Source organism: Silurus aristotelis (assembly GCF_946808225.1).
Source record: "Silurus aristotelis genome assembly, chromosome: 1".
In the NCBI taxonomy this organism is placed as follows: domain Eukaryota; kingdom Metazoa; phylum Chordata; class Actinopteri; order Siluriformes; family Siluridae; genus Silurus; species Silurus aristotelis.
In genome coordinates, this window is record NC_139574.1 from 12,288,674 (window position 1) to 12,308,088 (window position 19,415).

Here is a 19,415-nt window from a genome sequence, read left to right on the forward strand (position 1 = left end):
AATAATAATAATAATAATAATAATAATAATAATAATAATAATAATAATACTCCTCAATAAGAATGAGAATTTTATAACAATAAGTTTAAAACTTTATAACAGACAACCCTGACAAAGTGATCATGTTGTGTGCTAAAGAAATAGCTACAGTAGGTTGAGCTTAAATAATCAGAAAACAGCAAATAAGTATTTTTAAGTAATGGAGTAAAGAGCAACAATGTTAACGAGTAATATAGGAGTGAAATAACAACAGTAATAGTACGATTAATAGAACATAATAAATGGTAGTAAAGTCTCAGTCACCATTCAAACATACATTCTGAAGCAAAACATCCTGGTGAGTAGTGTACAGTCTCTATTAATTACTAAATCCTCTTTAAAACAAAAATAATGATCTCCTAATAGAGTCTAATCCTGGCCCCAGGAGTTTTTTAATGAGTAGCGTATAGCATACAGATGCTGCAAGGCCTATGTAAATTAATGATCTCAAATGTGAAGTTTATAATGCTGAGCCCTATGCCTCTGGCTTTATGAAAAGCGTTTAAACCCGACATAATTAATTCACAATCATTAAACCCACTTTGAGATAAAAGCTCCTTATAATTACACACTTGAGCTGATCCCGAACTTTGATTTCTCAAACCTTTCTTATGAATGGGAGACGTTACAGAGAGCTGGGTAAACAGCAAATGCCTAAAAAAAAAAGAAAAAAAAAGAAAGAAAGCAGCGGTGTGGGCAATGTGGGTTTTTCCTACCATGATGCAGTTAAACACCTGATATTAAACTTAATCCTTTCATACCTACTACAACAAGGCCAACTTCACCTATACACTAGCGCATAACGCTATCCACTATCTGCACCTGTATTTCGAATTAAAGCAGTAGTTGTTGTGGCCTGCACCAGCAACAGTGGGAGAAAAACGAATAAAACGGAAGTAGAAATGTCAGCATGGTCTGTAGTTTCAGGCTCAGACAGTTTCGCAACCTCGGCTACATCTAGAAAGTTCAACTAGTAAGAGTTAAGGAACATTTTTATTAAAGCATGTACACTTTTTTTTTTTTTACCTGCCTGTTCACTCTAAATCCATACACATAATTATATTAGAAGCCTAATTTGTCACTTGTCACTGTAACCCTGACAAGGCAGTTTCTAAAATAGCTCATGTTGCCGCTTGTTACATCTAACCAAATAAAAGTCGATTGTAATTAGATTGCAGGCACGTCCTGATATTTGAACAGCTACAGCTATATACCATTTTTTTTTATGATTTCTGTTTTGTCTATCTTTATTATACTATATAGTGTAATTCGCATGAGACATGTTCCACTTTCATTTACCAGGCAGAGGACAATGACCCAGTTTCCTGACCTGTTTGCATTACCGACCACATCAGACTCATTTATTTAAAGCTTTAATAAACACTACGCACTGGCAATGAATGGCGCAGAAAAGTGGGCAAATGAAATCTGAGTTCAAAATGAAACAGGAAAAACCATGAACAGACATGAACTTCTGACCTCTGGATCAAAAAAGCTGCATCTATGGAAGGGTTCAAGTTTCTCTGTAACAGCTGGCAGTCTGATAGTGACTGTGGTATGACACACATAGGATTCTTTGCATTCTTCCACACACTGACCACCAGCAGCCCTCGCTCTTGAGTGACCAGGATCAGTGAATGTGATCTCAATGTAACAACCGTAAATATAATGTTTGATCACTTCACCCCTCCATCAACATTTTCATCAGCATGATCTTTGAAGATATTCATGTAGCACTGAGAGGAGTCTGGAAAGCGAGTAAATACAAGGTCTAAATAAAGATCACTGTGTAAATTTGAAGGCTTTTTGGAAAAAATTTTCTTTTTTATTAAATTACAAAAGCAAAAACAAATCAACAAATAAATAAATAAAAAAACCCAAGTGCAAACATTTCACTTTATAGGATTTTGCCCCATTTTACTACAGAAATAAAGGGTTAAAGTCACTGTTGAATTCAACAACGGTGACTAGTATTGCACTATAAAAACTACAGGCCTGTCATCATTCAACAACCAAATATATTCTATTACACTAGGAATCTTGGATGGATCCAGATTTGAGGGATTTTCTCCTCATTTCATCGTCAGAGTAACATTTAGGTGTGTTTGTTTATTACAACAGTATGAAAACCAATTAAAACAAAGCCATTATTTGTTAAAAAAAAAAAAAAAAAAAAAAAAAACACATTACAGCACAGTGAAATTCATTTCTTTTTTCTTTTTTCTTTTTTAAGGAGGTTGAGGTCAGAGTGCAGGGTCAGCCATAATACAGCGCCCATGGAGCACATAGGGTTAATTGACTTGCTCGGGGGTCCAAGAGTGGCAGCTTGGTGATACTGGGGCCTAAACCCCCCGCCGACCTTCCGATCAGTAATCCAGAGCCTTAACCACAGAGCTACCACTTATCTAGCCCCTGCAGTACCCAACAACAAACCTAATGTGCTGCTGTAGATGTTCCCACATGCACAACCTAAAAATCCCCAATTCCCCAAGTCTTACGCTTTTTTTTGTAGCTTTTTTCCCCTGTAATCATCAAGACAAAAAGACATGTGCTCATCCCAGGACCCTTTTTCCCCAATATGCTTATACTGAGCATCCTTGAGTGTTTGACGTCATAGAGGTAATGATTTACGATCCCTGTTATTACCCAGAAGAGGATGGTTCCCTTGGAAAGCTGGTTCTTTCCTCGTGGGAGATTATTTTCACTACTGTAACCTCTGGCTTGCTCACTATGGTAGTAAATCCATCCTGGGATTTTTGTTAAGCTGCTTTGTGACATGGTCTGTTGTTAAAGTGGTTAAGTCTATGCGACTATGCATTTGCCTAACTCTGTCTGTTGCAAAGTTTCTTATAGAGTGCTAGCCTATAATAATATACTGGGGAACCTTTAAAGCTCAGATCTGCTGCAGCACTGACTTCGGCATAATATAGATAAAAGCTGCCTACTCTCAATAACAAACTGCCTGCAGTCGTTTTAGTAATCAGTGCCTACGAACAATAACATTTAATTTTCAAGAAGATCCGCACCATGACAGCTGCAATTCACTAAGGATCATATGACATTTATCAATGGACAGCATTTTAGACAACACTCAAATTATGAAGACTATCAAAATATTTGTTAAGATCCAAACGGCAAAGGTTAAGATTTAGTTTTTTGCGAGATTGCAAATTTTAGTCTTGCAAGTATACACTGACTCCTTATTTGAGTCAAATTAAGGAGGTCTCAGGTACTCATGCTGTGTCTAAAATCACTCCCACTCACTTGTGCACTATTTACTATATATATTCTGTCCGATATCAGAAAGCAGCAAAGAGATTTGAACGTGATTTTTGTCTGTATTTTAGATTAGTTTGATGATCTGAAACATTAAAGTGTGACAAACATGCAAAAAAAAAAAAAAAGAAATCAGGAACTTTTTCACACCACTGTACATCAGTGACGTACTCCTTTAAAAGTGAACAACTGTAAGTCCCAGATTCCTGTATTTGGCTGAACGGTATGGAACACAATGTGGCCTTCTGCTAGTGTAACCCATTCACCTGAGATGTGTTTCTGCTCACCATTGTTAAAAAGTGTAGTTATTTGAGTTGTCATATAAATTCTGTCAGCTCAAACTTGTCTGGCTTGTGACTATTTTCCTTTTTCTCCACAGAGCTGATGCTATTTTTTATTTTTTATCCCCTCCCCAGTCTACGTAAGCTCAGTTGCCTGTGAAACTGTGAAGAGTCTGTTGTATGAAAATCCCAGGAGATTAGCAGTTTCTGAAATACCCAAAGCTACCCAAGTAAAAATCATAACAATCAACCCAGCTTAATGTTTTTTGTACTAAATAAAAAAAAAGGTATCTGCATGATGTTTGCATAAATAATGGCATTAATGTGCATTTTAATGTTTTACTATTAAAAGTGGTTCAGGTTCCTGTACGCTGTAAATTAAGCGCATTTTTAAAAAAGATTTTGGAGTGGTTGGTTGTCTGTTGAAGTTATGCCTATAAAAAGGTTATTTATCACTTATCATCCCGTGTTCAGAACAAACACCTCATTGTACAGAAGGTGTCAGTATTCTTGTTCTTTTGCAACTTTGATCACCCGTCTCGACAAGCTCGCACAATGCTGTCTGGTTTACAGCTGTGCTCCCTCTAAGGAGCCGCATTGTTCTAATTTCTGCTGAATTTGCTGGGGGTTGCACCAGTCTCAATGATGAATGACTGCAGGTGTAGCAGAGCTGGAGCACAGTAGAGTCCTTGAACTGGTCCATCGCTTGACCTCTCACATTAGCCATGCTACTGTTAGTGAGACTGCGGAGGAATCGTTCTGCATCCGTTCATCCTACCAGAACTGCGACTAGACTGATTTAACCTTCTGCAGGTTAAATCAGTGGTGTAGGTTTTGAACACCATGCAAAAAACTGGTCCAGTGAAACATATTACAGACTATTCTTGTTTAAAAGCAATAAGTTTGGAAATAATTGTTTAGAATCTGTGACTCAAAGACCTTCCATCATTGAACAGCATCTTTACTACAGAGCACAGCAGTTTATTTATACCTGCTCAGCCCGAACTCTAAACCGCCTAACACACACCTAGGCTAGAATTCCCTAAAAATAACAGTGCCAGAAGCAATAAAAGAAGAAAGAAGCAGAGGATGCATTTTCACTTCCTTCATCCAACAAATAACCCACAGACCACAAGCAGTACCAGCAGCTCACAGTAAGGATGAAGCATGTGAAGGAATTTATAAGCTACTAGCAAAAAACATAATAATAAAAAACATGATAAAGACAGTACTGCCAATCGAAAGTTTTCATTCTAAGAAATATAGCTGACGTATTGTTCGCCTTGACACTTCTGGAATCACTGTACTCCAAATGATTAAGCCCAACAGCGTATCGTGACCCCAGGAACTTACCCTGGCGTCGGGGGCTCTCTCCTTGCTCCATGCTTGATGGAGAGGAGCTGTAAACGCGACTGAGTTCAGGTTCCAAAAATCCTGAGCTCAGGAAGGTGCTACTCTAATCTCTGCCCTGAAGATCAGTGACTGTCAAGCAGCCAACCTGACTCCAGTGACACATCAGATGCTGATCCCTGGACATCGGAACTAATAGAGAGGGAGGAGCGTCAAAGGATAGATGAGAGAAAGAGAGAGAGAGAGAGCGCTCAAACAGAGATGCACTGCTGTTCACCTAGCTGAGTGTACAGTATTTCAGCGCACACCAGAGCTCCAAACAGCACGAGTGAATAAACATCAGAGCAAGGCATGGAAAGAAAAAAAAAGGAGTTCTGTGAGTAAAAAATGCTGCCTGTCGACAAAAATCTCTCCGCGGGTCGGGCATCTCTCCGCGGGTGAGGTCGGGCATGTTCCTTTTAAACTTCTTGATTTCACACATTGTCATGCAAAACTGAGTGACTGTGTCACGGTTAGATAATCATCGTTTCTGTTTTCCTGTGTTAAAAGTTATGCTCCGTCAAATCTGATCGGCGGTCACCAACCACCTCTTCATCAGCATGTGAACGGCGCAGTAATCACTTAACAAGATTAGCCAAATCCTGTCCTTTTTATAAAACACGCAGACCGATAGTGAAGACAGCAGGACCACCTGAAGAACCGTCTAAAAGAAGAATTTGTCTTTTTACTGTTATATAATAGAACAATATTCGAAACAAATGCTTAAATGCACGGTTTAAAAAAAGAAAAATGCCTAAAAAGAAAATACTGTATAAACTTGTTCACCATTGTCTAGTGAAAACCAAATACTTTATAAATAATTAATAATTGGATTTAAATAATTCTGCTCAAGGTTCATCTACACTACAGTGCTGCTAGATGAACCAAATAAATGCTAACCGTGTTAAATTGAATCTGCACCTACATATTCAAGGTAGGTCATTAATATTAGTGCATAAAATCATGGATATCATGATGAAAAATCCAAAATCGCTTTCATATCTAACTTACTTCTTATTTGTTCTTGTAATCTGTAACTTTTTTCACTAGAAACATGAATCGAACTAGTAACTCCTAACCTCAGCAACTCACAATCAACAAGCCTTTGAATATTATCATCTACTGACAATTTTACTGAGTAAAAAAAAAGGGAAAAAAAGATCTATGTGTCACCTAAGCAAAAATGCACTGCATATATCACAACTGAAAGAATATCGCACAAGCAAGAGCGCAGTTATATTGAATACTTGCACAAATGACAAAGACCATATTCAGTAGGACTCCACAATTTCAAGTGTGGTGTTGCTTTTATACAATAGTTCTATGAACAAAATATTATTAAGTAGCATTTCGAACACAACATGGCCGAAACTTTTTTTTTTTTTTTTGCTCCGTTAGGATTTCACCTTTAAGATTTTACCGTAAATTACATTCGTGTAAAATATAATTTACTATGTCTGCTGATGATGTTACTAACAACAATTGTAGTAACAGTTTCAAACTAAGAAATTTTATTTTACATTTAATGCGAGCACAGCTCAGTGGAGTGATGCATACAGTAAAACTAGCAGAATTTCAGTTGAATTATGTTTATAAAATAACTTGCGAGTTCTGCAAAAGATTTGAGAACTGTGATTGTGTTCTGGCATGGACTAGCATAAACTGGAAATACTAAATTCAGGAAAGGAGTTTCTGTTTAAATTTTAATCCAAGTGAGTGAAATCCAATACATCAGAGTAATACATTAAATGGTTTGTATCTTTCTCATGTAACCTGTTTTGCTGTTTGAGCTCCCATGCAACAATTTTAATAGCAATCGTAGCCAACAAAATAACATTATATAACATTATATTACGCAATATTTATATAACAAAATAAACATTAAAATATATATCAGCTGTTACTGTTACTGAATGCACATGAACAGAGAGGTGTAACAAACACCAAGGCCTTAGTAGATGTGTAAAATATTGAGTTCAATTGCCCTCCAGAAGTCAATAACACAGAAGAGAGAACCCACAAGATTAATGAAAATAAACCACCAGTATTGACTACACATTAGTGGCGTACTATTAATTACTTTTCTGTGCCACAATGGGTCCCTAATGTTGACAGCCATGTATATTTATTGCACTAAGTGTGTAAGGAACAACTGAAAATGGACAAACTTATACCTATTTCATGATAATTCATGGTATTTTTGTGGTAGTGAAAAAAGCACATGAAAATATAAACATTAAACACTATCAATTGTGTCTCAAGTCAAATCAGCATACAACTGATATGCCATGAAAATACAAACATTGATCCACAAAGTAAAACTTATTTGAGACCATTATCAAATACTAAACTATAGCTACTAAAGTAGGCTAAAACAATTTACAAAATAAAATTCCAGTGAAAATGAGAACAATTCTTGCAGGATTCATAGTATATAGTGGATATAGAAAGTTTTTTTAAATAAGACAAAAATAACAACTGTCAGATTTGTTATATATTTAATGCAATGTTCAAGCACATAGAATCCAGAATTTTTTTTTATATTTATTTATTGGGAATATTTATTAAAAAAAATAAAATAAAACCCTGCTTGATTGCATAAATCTGAACCCCTCCCAACTATTACTTTGTGGAAGCACCATTTGCCCTTATTGCAGCATCAAGTCTTTGTGAATAAGTATTTATCAAATTGCAAGGGGATCTTCTGTGTACAGCTCTTTTCGGGCCATTTTATAGGTTTTCAATGTGATTGAGGATTGTGGTCTCGGCTCTCGCTGGGCCATTCCAGGACTTGAAGTCATGTCTTTGTTTATTTTGATATTTTAATTGGGCATTGTCATGTAGAAATAAAGAATTCCTTGTTACTTTCATCTTTTTGACAGATGACCGAAGGTTTTGTCCTCTATCTTGACAAGTGCCACTGGCCCAGCTGAAGAGAAGCAACCCCAAAGCATAATGCTACCCCCACCATGCTTCATTACCGGTATGGTGGTCAGTATTGGCTTTATGTCAAAAAATACCCTTTAAAATTATGACAAAAAATTTCAACCATTGTCTCATCAGGCAATAACACACTCACATATGGTATGGGGTGACTGAATGAATCTTTTGGTGTAATGCAGATGGGCTTGCATATTCTTCATGGTAGAAAAGAGCTTTGTCTTGCCATGCTATGCTATGCTATAGCCCAGACTTACATTGAAATGAAATGTACCATGGTACATTCAGTGCCTTCGATTATTTTTTTTCTTCCCGATTGGTGGTATTTCAAGTTTCTTTGGCCACTTTTTGCGACCCATGACTCGTAGTAGAATGCAACCCCAAACATTCAAGGAAATACTACATCAACAGCTGACCCTTTGATTTTAATCATTTACCTACAGTCTTGATTTTGCATGTGACTGGTTAACTCTGAGAAAAGTTAGAGCCCTATTTATGAAAGGGTGTGCAGAATTCTGCATTCAGGGCGGTGTTGGGGTTTTTATTTAAAAATTTTCCGATTAAAATTTGATAAATATCACATAAATGATGCAAGTCTGACATTTATAGTTATTTCTGTCTTTATATTTCAAAGACCTGCAATTTCATGAGGGTGTGTTGCCTTTTTATATCCACTGTATATTATTCAAAACATAATACATAATACTTTTTCTTCTGTAAATGTTCACATGTTTAAACAGAGTAAATGTTAAAAGTTTGTAACTATTTTGCAAAATATAAAAATAATGATTAAAATCATTATGTTATCACATCATCAACTACGATACTGAGAAATTTGTCTCATGGGGCGGAGCTGTACTGCGCCAGTATAGAATAGGTTGATGTGATATACAATCATACCATCTACAATGAATATGTATGTTTTGTAATTTCCCATATAATCCATGAAACATGCACAGTGCTTCCTTTTCCAATACAGAAAGTAGGATGTTTAAATGTGTGCTTGTGTCTGTGAAATACATTCTCAGAGTGACAAAGTAGTAATTAAATGCCACGGTTTGAAGCTGCCAGCCACAGAAGCCTAAAATGACAGCAGGTTTAAGTTCAAGAGTAAATTCGGACAAATGAGGATAACACTGACATGCAAAAAACTGTGAATGCTAAAAACTGAGCATAAAAAATAAAACACAAAGCTAATGAATCCACCAGAGGGCATCACTGCCTGCTTTGTCCACATTTACTAGTCAGTGCTTGTTTTCTTTTCTTAATTTCATGAACTGTTCCCAAATGAAATTTACCATCAACATGTTTTAAATGAAAATTAGAGTAAAAAAAAAAAATCTAAAAACAAAAAAGTCCTGAGGGTCTAATAAACAGCAGGAACCGGGTGTTTTCCAGTGAAGCCAGCTGGCAAGTTCACTGCATCAGCAATAATCCTTGCTGAAAGAATGAAGTTCCATACAGTAAATAAGTGCACAGCCATTGAAAAGGAAAGAAAAACTGCACCACCTTCTGCACACACTATAAACACACTATTGTGGTTGCAGTCAAACAAGTCTGCTAGTCTGCTAGCTAGTTTAACAGGTACTACAGTAGGTGTTACATTAGATAGCACAGTGCAGAATTGATTTGTTATTTTCCCATCAGCTCATCACTGTGACGAAAAAGGAGTAGCACTGACTGTCCTAAATGTTCATTATAAAATACTTGTTTATCCTCAATGGTTAGACTGCAATTTACATGCCTTCAAAATAGCTATAAAAAAAATCAAGCCTGTGACAGGCATAAAAATAACTCCACAAGTACGACACAACAACAACAGGGCCTGTTTTTATATGAAAATATTCAATGACTGGGTGGTGTGACATGTCCCTGACACAAAGGGTCACTGTGAGCACCCAGACGTAGGCATTTTCCAATAACAGATTGTACCAGAACTTTTTATTCATCTCATGCGACGGTCATTTTCTGACAAGGAACAAGTCGTTCATTATTAAAGACTGACGTTCGATATGTTTGAACCACTTCAGTGTTGTGGAATGTTTGCAAAACAATTTCCAGCTGTAAACAATTGTCTGTCAGGTTGCTTTTTTTCCCCTCATGTTTCTCATGTAAACTTGAAAGTCCTGAAAACTTTGTATTGGAAAACCTAAAGATTTACCTCAGATTGTCACAGATTGACCATTAATAGGAAATAAATCTCTCCTCAGAGTAAACCTCACCATATCAACAACTACATTCTGTATAAATGCAATTTAAAAAGTGTGCTTTAGTTCCTCCCACCAGAGTTTCGGCTGATGGTGTCTTAAATTTGTAATCTAACAAACCATTGTTGATTTGTTCATTGATAAAGAAGCACTTTTGTACGTCGCACTGGATAAGGGCGTTTACTAAATGCTGTAAATGTTAAACAAATAAATAAACGAATAAATAAATAAATAAATAAATAAATAAATAAATAAATAAATAAGTGTGTTTATGTAACATGTCCATTATACAATCTGGAACTATTTGTTAAATAACGGTTATTTGAGAAGCTCGGGACTAATCATTAGATACTTTGTTCGTGTGTTTGCACTGTATGTACAGTCTGCATGCTTAGTGATTACAGACATTCATTAATTAATTGGTACTAAAGTTCATTATCGTTAACCTAATATAGCGTGTAAAAGACTTAAGTGACTTTTTATTCATTCGTTTTTACTAATTGCTTTATCTTAATCAGTAACCTGAGGAGCACTGCGTGTGAGACAAGGACACCCCTCCTCCGAATTAGACGCCAAAACCCATCCGAGGACATTTAAGTACTTTATTTCAGTCGAATTCAAATCAAACAACTGCCTCATTTGTTAAAACATTGCGAGTAAGAATATTGAACATTCTACAGCCGACTAAAGACACAGCTTTGACACAGTATTCCCCTAGTGTTTCCAGCTGTGTGTGTGTGTGTGTGTGTGTGTGTGTGTGCTCTGCAGTCCAACTCTAATGACGTGTGTGTAGGTGACAATCCATAAATCAGGATAAGAAACATTCTTTTTACAGTATGTTTATCATGGAAACTAATGTCATAAAATTGCCCAGTGTTTGCTTTTGCCCCACACTGTTTTCCAGCAAACTTGACCCCGGTGTCCTTTACTCTCCTCCCCCCGGGTCGATCTTCTTTTAATAAAAAAAAATAAATAAATGCTTGGCCTCACTGCTTCACTGACTCCTAAAAAGGTATGGGGCGCAAGAGCTCTCAGATGATCTAATAAATGGTATTCTTTTTTGCATTCATGTCCACCTTTCGTCTTCATAAATGTAGACCAGCTGAAATTGATCACTCCTCCTGGGTTAGGGGGCAGGACTTCATTAAAGTTAAACATGACCACAAGTTTCACACATGATCTGTTAAGGTCACATGTTCTGAGTTTAGCTTTTCGGTCAGTGGTGGGGATGGGATAGATCGAGTCAAGTCAAGTCGGCTTTTACATATTTTACAAAAAGAAGACAAAACTACACAAAACTCAAAACAAACTACTGGTTTAAAATCTAAGGAAATTTAAAAAACATTTAAGTACACAGTACAAGTTGCAAGATGCTTGATTATTTTTGCTAATTTTAGTTCATTTGTACACTTTAATTATAGACTAATAAAAATAGAAAAAATTTCCAGATTAAATGTCTTTTTTACTGGTTTTCTCTAAATTAGGTTGGTAAGCAGTGGCACGTCTTTGAGGCCTTGAAACACAGAACTGCAAATTGCTTAAAAAACAAGAAACATTAGCCTGTGTCCTTTCTGTCGCACATTTAATTACTTTCTGTCTTCCTGTATTGTTGCACTTGAGAGTGAACATTCTGTCCCTTCTATAAACATGCAGTCTGGAGTTTGTGCAATGCAACATGCACCTTTACAAAACAGCAGGCACAACAACTGCAGTGCCACTCCTTGCTGGTATGGAGTTAATTAGGTCACGTGACTGGATCACATGAATAAAAATATGTCAATGTTTTTTCAACATCTTCGTTATCTCGGTTCGCATTGCACCGTGAAAAATTGTTCATTCAAATTTTGGGAAATTCATTTGGGAAAGTGCTTTTTTAAAATCTCAGTTTTCACTGGACAAAAAAAGCCAATCTCAGTGAGAACAGAAAGCTTAAGCTTATGGAAAAAAAAAAAAAAAAAAAAAAAAAAGGTTTTCAGTGTGGACGTAGCCTAACGCACCCCTCATTCTTCGTCAATCATTGACTAAATATACATGAGCTATAAACAAACTGCTATAAAATCATTTATCTAAAACAGTAAAAACATTATTATATAAAATCCATACATATTCAACTCACTTTATGATCATTAAACAAACTAACTAAAGCCAAGCATGAGCTAGATAGAGAGAGAGAGAGAGAGAGAGAGAGAGAGAGAGAGAGAGAGAGAGAGAGAGAGAGAGAGAGAGAGAGAGAGAGAGAGAGAGAGAGAGAGAGAGGAGAGGGAGAAGACTAAAAGGCTATAACTTTTTTTTGTTACATGTTTACAATGCTTGCCTAATAACACTTCAGCAGATCAGGTCAGGGTTAGAATGTGAATATAACACACATGCACACGTGAATATATGCAGGCTTCATCCAAGTGCCCCACTTGAGCAAACTTCACATGAGGAAAGAAAGATTCATTTAGTCCACATGACATCGTTTGAAAGGGCATTATCATCATTATCATCAGAGAGAAATAATGTGACATTTAACCACATCATTTTATAAATGTATATATATAAAGCCAAGCATAAGCCTTAAGGGTTTATTTATATATATATATATATTAAACCCTTTCAAAAAATTTTTTCATTTTTTAACCAGATAAAGTGGAAGTGAAAGCAGCAAAGCAGGAGGGAAAAGGCAGCGAGCAAATTAAAGCAGAACTGTATTTTCAATATTCTGATATTTTTCTCATGGTATGGTTAAAAGCAAGGAAAATAGTCCCCACATTTCCAGGATGTACTTGACAATTTTATTTCAAATCAAATGTACATTAATCCCCCGTTTGTCACAGGGTTACGTTCCAAAAGCGCCCACAATCAAGGAAAAACCGAGATAAACAAACGCCACCCCAAAAATGCTATTTTATGTGTACAGTACTGTACTGTATTAACATTTTACTTCATTTTATAATTCATAATTATATTTTTATTAATAAATTTAATTATTTCAACATAAAACTTCATAAACACAATTCCCTGTACGTTTTCTGGTCTATCGTGCTTTTCGCCAAAGAGACAGGGAAAATCAGCCAAACTAATGAGTTATGTGGCAAATGCAATTCCGTGATAAACCGGGGGCACGAGATTTGAACCGCGGTAAAGCAGGGATTACTGCATTCAATCATGTTTCATGTCTGAGGAAAATTAGGACATAGAGGATGTTTCTTTTTATAAATAAGTATAAATGGGAATACTATATATATATATATATATATATATATATATATATATATATATATATATATATATATATATATATATATATATATATAGTGTTCTATGTATATATTAAATCCCTTTCTGCTGCTGCCTGTGTAAGCCATATATACAGTGAGGAAAATAAGTATTTGAACACCCTGCTATTTTGCAAGTTCTCCCACTTAGAAATCATGGAGGGGTCTGAAATTGTCATCGTAGGTGCATGTCCACTGTGAGAGACATAATCTAAAAAAAAATCCAGAAATCACAATATATGATTTTTAAACTATTTATTTGTATGATACAGCTGCAAATAAGTATTTGAACACCTGTCTATCAGCTAGAATTCTGACCCTCAAAGACCTGTTAGTCTGCCTTTAAAATGTCCACCTCCACTACATTTATTATCCTAAATTAGATGCACCTGTTTGAGGTCGTTAGCTGCATAAAGACACCTGTCCACCCCATACAATCAGTAAGAATCCAACTACTAACATGGCCAAGACTAAAGAGCTGTCCAAAGACACTAGAGACAAAATTGTACACCTCCACAAGGCTGGAAAGGGCTACGGGGAAATTGCCAAGCAGCTTGGTGAAAAAAGGTCCACTGTTGGAGCAATCATTAGAAAATGGAAGAAGCTAAACATGACTTTCAATCTCCCTCGGACTGGGGCTCCATGCAAGATCTCACCTCGTGGGGTCTCAATGATCCTAAGGAAGGTGAGAAATCAGCCCAGAACTACACAGGAGGAGCTGGTCAATGACCTGAAAAGAGCTGGGACCACCATTTCCAAGGTTACTGTTGGTAATACACTAAGACGTCATGGTTTAAAATCATGCATGGCACGGAAGGTTCCCCTGCTTAAACCAGCACATGTCCAGGCACGTCTTAAGTTTGCCAATGACCATTCGGATGATCCATAGGAGTCATGGGAGAAAGTCATGTGGTCAGATGAGACCAAAATTTTGGGTCATAATTCCACTAAACATGTTTGGAGGAAGAAGAGTGATGAGTACCATCCCAAGAACACCATCCCTACTGTGAAGCATGGTGGTGGTAGCATCATGCTTTGGGGGTGTTTTTCTGCACATGGGACAGGGCGACTGCACTGTATTAAGGAGAGAATGACTGGGCCCATGTATTGCGAGATTTTGGTGAACAACCTCCTTCCCTCAGTTAGATCATTGAAGATGGGTCGAGGCTGGGTCTTCCAACATGACAATGACCCGAAGCACACAGCCAGGATAACCAAGGAGTGGCTCTGTAAGAAGCATATCAAGGTTCTGGCGTGGCCTAGCCAGTCTCCAGACCTAAACCCAATAGAGAATCTTTGGAGGGAGCTCAAACTCCGTGTTTCTCAGCGACAGGCCAGAAACCTGACTGATCTAGAGAAGATCTGTGTGGAGGAGTGGGCCAAAATCCCTCCTGCAGTGTGTGCAAACCTGGTGAAAAACTACAGGAAACGTTTGACCTCTGTAATTGCAAACAAAGGCTACTGTACCAAATATTAACATTGACTTTCTCAGGTGTTCAAATACTTATTTGCAGCTGTATCATACAAATAAATAGTTAAAAAATCATACATTGTGATTTCTGTTTTTTTTTTTTTAGATTATGTCTCTCACAGTGGACATGCACCTGCGATGACAATTTCAGACCCTTCCATGATTTCTAAGTGGGAGAACTTGCAAAATAGCAGGGTGTTCAAATACTTATTTTCCACACGAACCAAAAATCCCTTTCTGCTGCATGTGTAACAAATTTTAAGCCATATATATGGATGTTTCTTTTTATAAATAAGTATAAATGAGAATACTAATATATATATATATATATATATATATATATATATATATATATATATATATATATTAGTATTCTCATTTATACTTATTTATAAAAAGAAACATCCTTATATATATATATATATATATATATATATATATATATATATATATATATATATATATATATATATATATATATATATATATATATATATATATATATATATATATATATATATATATATATGGCTTAAAATTTGTTACACATGCAGCAGAAAGGGATTTTTGGTTCGCCAACATATAGTGAAGGTAAAAACAATATGTAAGGGACTCAAAAGGGATTCCAATTTCCTGTATGGTACAATTATTAATCAAAGGGCACATGAAAAAAACCAAACCAACTGCTTTTACAGCTATAGCAGTCAGTGAGAAGCTGCTTGTCTTGTATTTTGTTTTCCTACACAGCTGAGTGCAAATGTTTGCATACCCTTAGAACAAAAAGCTGCTTTTTGTCCCCTGTGTTTTCATTTTCAGTTTAGTTTATTAACCAGTGTTCTGGTTTTTATCTCCCTTTCTGTATAAAACAGAGTCTCTCTCTACCGAATTCCCCAAGATATGTAAGATAAGATTCTAATTCTTCCAGATGCTGTTCACATTTTTGCTTTTGCGTTCTCTCTCTTGTTAGGTGACACACCCACGTTCCATGTTTAACTTCCTGTGATTCTGAGTTTTTCCATTATATACAGACTAAGTTTTTTTCACCCAGAAACAATGGGATTGGACATTAAAACTCTACATATTAACGTCATGACAGCACCAGCTTTATTTATTTTATTCTTGCTTTGTAATACCTTTTTGTTTTCATGTCAACAGCATTAAAAGGTACACAATGGCAATTTTGTTTATTTTAATGCCAACGTGACCATGCCGTGAAATGCCATCACAGGTTTATCATCAACAGCACGCGAGCCAAAACAGAGCTCTGAGATTTATGAATCTTATCCTCGTGTAATAATTTGGGTTAACATACGTAATTGGAACAAAATAAAATTCCTCAGGGTTATTAATGACTGCTGTGTGGTGTTAAATGTTAACAAAATGTCTCCAATGAATTATGTTTATTCACTTTATTTTAAATAAATTATGAAAAAATTTAATATAAAAAAAAAAAACATTTTATAATGCGGCTGTAAATACTGGAGCAAATCATTTATTTTGTAAACTAACCGCAACTAACATTAAGTCCTGCATCATACTGGACATTGTGAACTTTTCTTCATTAAGAGATTAAATACATATTAGTTCACTTGTTTAATATTCAGAGAGAATCATCTGTTTCCTCATCAGGCTCTTGTATTTCACCCAGGAAATCTTAACCACAAAATATTATAGCTATGCTTATAGCTACAATGTTCAACAAATCTTCTTTTTCTTTTGGCTTCTCCCATTAGGGGTCGCCACAGCGGATCATCCGTCTTCACACCCCCCTGTCCTCTACATCTGCCTCTTTCAAACCAACTACCTGCATGTCTTCCCTCATCACATCCATTAACCTCCTCCTTGGCCTTCCTCTTTTCCTCCTTCCTGGTGGCTCCATCCTCAGCATTCTCCTACCGATATAACCCATGTCCCTCCTCTGCACATGTCCAAACCATCTCAATAGCACCTCCCTCACCTTGTGACTCCAAAACTCAACAAATGACTCAACAAAAGACAGACTTCAAACACATGAAAAACTCAAACATTTGTTTTGAATGTCTGAAAACTGTAAGTGTGAATTAGAAAAAAACTTGCAAGCAATGTTTTTGCATAAAAATTGCACAACTTGACACTTATAAAGCTGAAAACAAGCATTTCCTCATGTCTTATTCTACAAAGCCATAGTCGGGCTAAGGTTTAGGATGCTGTATCTATATATAGACACACCAGAAAAGCAAAGTTCAGCTCAGATCACTCAAAGTCTGATAGCAAAGTGCTATTAAGCTGCCAGGGTGCATGCACACATTCTGTGTTGTACTTCTATATCATAACCCTCATCTTAATTACTCAGTTCCTCAACAAGTCATTCCTGTCTAAACCTGAAAATGAAGGTTACTGCAAACATTCCTACTAGAGAAGGGAACCCCCCCCCCCACCCACCACCACCACCACCACCCATCCCCCCACCCCCTTTTCACTCTGATTGTGAAATGCTGCATGCCAATCTAGTCTCACTGACAAAACAGAACTGAAGCAATGCTTAGTAGAGTGGAACTGAGAACATTTAATAGGTGATTTAGGTCAATGATTGTCATGTACTGTTCTATTATCAGCAACTCCCACAGTCAGTCTCTTGCCCCAGGGCAATCCAGAGGGAAAAAAACAAAAAACAGATAGATGCAGATGTGGGAAATCTATGGCATAAAAGGACATGTTGGAGAGGGTCAGGGTTTGCAATGGCGGAGGAAGGAACACATTAATGCATACACACTCACGCAAGCACTAATGTATGTACTCCATCGCATACTCACACAAACTAACTCACACAATCACTCAATCACATCTATGGCCTACCAGCATGCTTGGGAAAGAAGCCAACCTTAAATAACTCCAAACAGACAGTAACCTGTGCTTTATATTTTATATATATATATATATACACACACAACCAAGGATTAGGTTTAGGGGCAAACACTTTTTTACACAGGACCATGTAGTTTTGAATTTTGTTTTCACGCAATAATTAAACTCCTTCATTTAAAAACTGCATGTTGTGTTCACTTGTGTTATCTTTTACTAATATTTAAATTAGTTTGATGATCTGAAACATCAAAGTGTAACAAACATGCAAAAAAAATAAGAAATCACACCACTGTGTATATATATCTATTTTTTTTCTTTTTTTTGTAACAATCTATGAATGTAGGTGTGTAATGGGAATAATTAAACAAACTAAGCAACTTAAGCTACTGTAACAAAACTTAAAAGCAGTCGATCATTCAGGTAACAACATACAGTATTGAGAATTTAGAGTTTGTAAAAAAACAAAAAAAACATACAGTTTGTTATAATTGTGTTTTGCGGACTATAAGTAAATATTTTAAATATGCATTTATATATTAAATATTATACATGTTATATGTATTACATATTATATAATATGTATTTATATATAAATATATTGCTATGTGAAACCTCTTATTAAGAGCAGTACTTGTAATTTTTATGATCCCTCATTTTGGTAAATTCTTAACACTTTCTGCACAACCTATTTAAACTTCTGACCTCAACTGTTGTTTGCATCCTTACTACTTACTTATTTTTAATCATTTTCGAATGAACATAAGTGATCATATTTCCCCAATTTCAAAATACTGTTTCCTTAATCAGGCAAAGCTTTAAAGCTGTTACTAGAGCTGAATATATGCAGTGAATGTGAGGCTTAGCACCATTTATATTCATCTGATCCATATCCCATGCTAATCAGCAAACAAACACTGTTTGCCCCATGAGCTTCAGACTTGACTGCTTGCTCTCGCCTGCATTAAATTAAAAACTGCGTGCTCCAGTGGCCTTTTTGTGCGCTGATCTGATTGCTTCTGCAACAATGTTATATCCGAGTCACCACCAATTACTGTACATGTTCGGTGTTAGTCCTATGCACTGGACAGTTAATAATTCACAAACATCTAACGCCATCTAAAGACTTTTCTAGCACTATTCAGCCAATGTCTTTCATTATTTATTGCCCCATTCTGATGCTGTTCATTATTCACTGTTGTAGGTGTCAGTATTATATATCAGTTTACCTGTCTGTAGTATGTCATTTGTGAGATTACTGGACCTCACAGTCCTTCACAGACGACACAATAACACACTTTCCTGGTATGAATTACTCTCCATGACTATCTCTGAACATGGAAAGTATTACAAAAATAATTGTATCTGTATATCCCTTCATTTTACTGCATGAATCTGAGGAGGAGAATAAAAAATGGGCTTTTTGCAAAAAGCAAAAAAAAAGATGGATTGGCAGGGTGTTGAGGCCATGAGTATTAAACACACATAAAAAAACAAACTCATGAATGTAAGATGACTGGCATGTAGGAACCATATTAAAATTACTTTTACATATTTTAATTAAACTGTTTTTTACAGGTAAAGATGTTTGACGATGCTGGATGTTTCCATATTAATTAATTAATATTGCGTTAATCGAGAGAAATTTTTTGTGCATTTTGGTACTTGCAAAATAAAAGAAAAACAATTTCTGTCTAAATAAATAAATTTT

The 19,415-nt window shown here is 36.0% G+C and overlaps 1 protein-coding gene across 9 annotated transcripts in view; it reads right to left on the reverse strand.

Annotated features, from left to right (window-relative positions):
- The window catches only part of slc12a7b (solute carrier family 12 member 7b), a 335,443-nt gene that overhangs the window by 30,883 nt on the left and 285,145 nt on the right, over positions 1–19,415 (reverse strand). For 2 of the 9 annotated variants that reach the window (XM_083544799.1, XM_083544795.1), the window contains exon 1: positions 4,950–5,112. The exons of 6 other annotated variants lie outside the window; for them this stretch is intronic. In XM_083544799.1, the coding sequence (XP_083400925.1) occupies positions 4,950–4,980 (31 nt within the window). In that variant the 5' untranslated portion in view covers positions 4,981–5,112. Of the gene's footprint in view, positions 1–4,949; positions 5,113–19,415 lie in introns of those variants that run through there. One more of the 9 variants, XM_083544796.1, reaches the window with a different exon arrangement.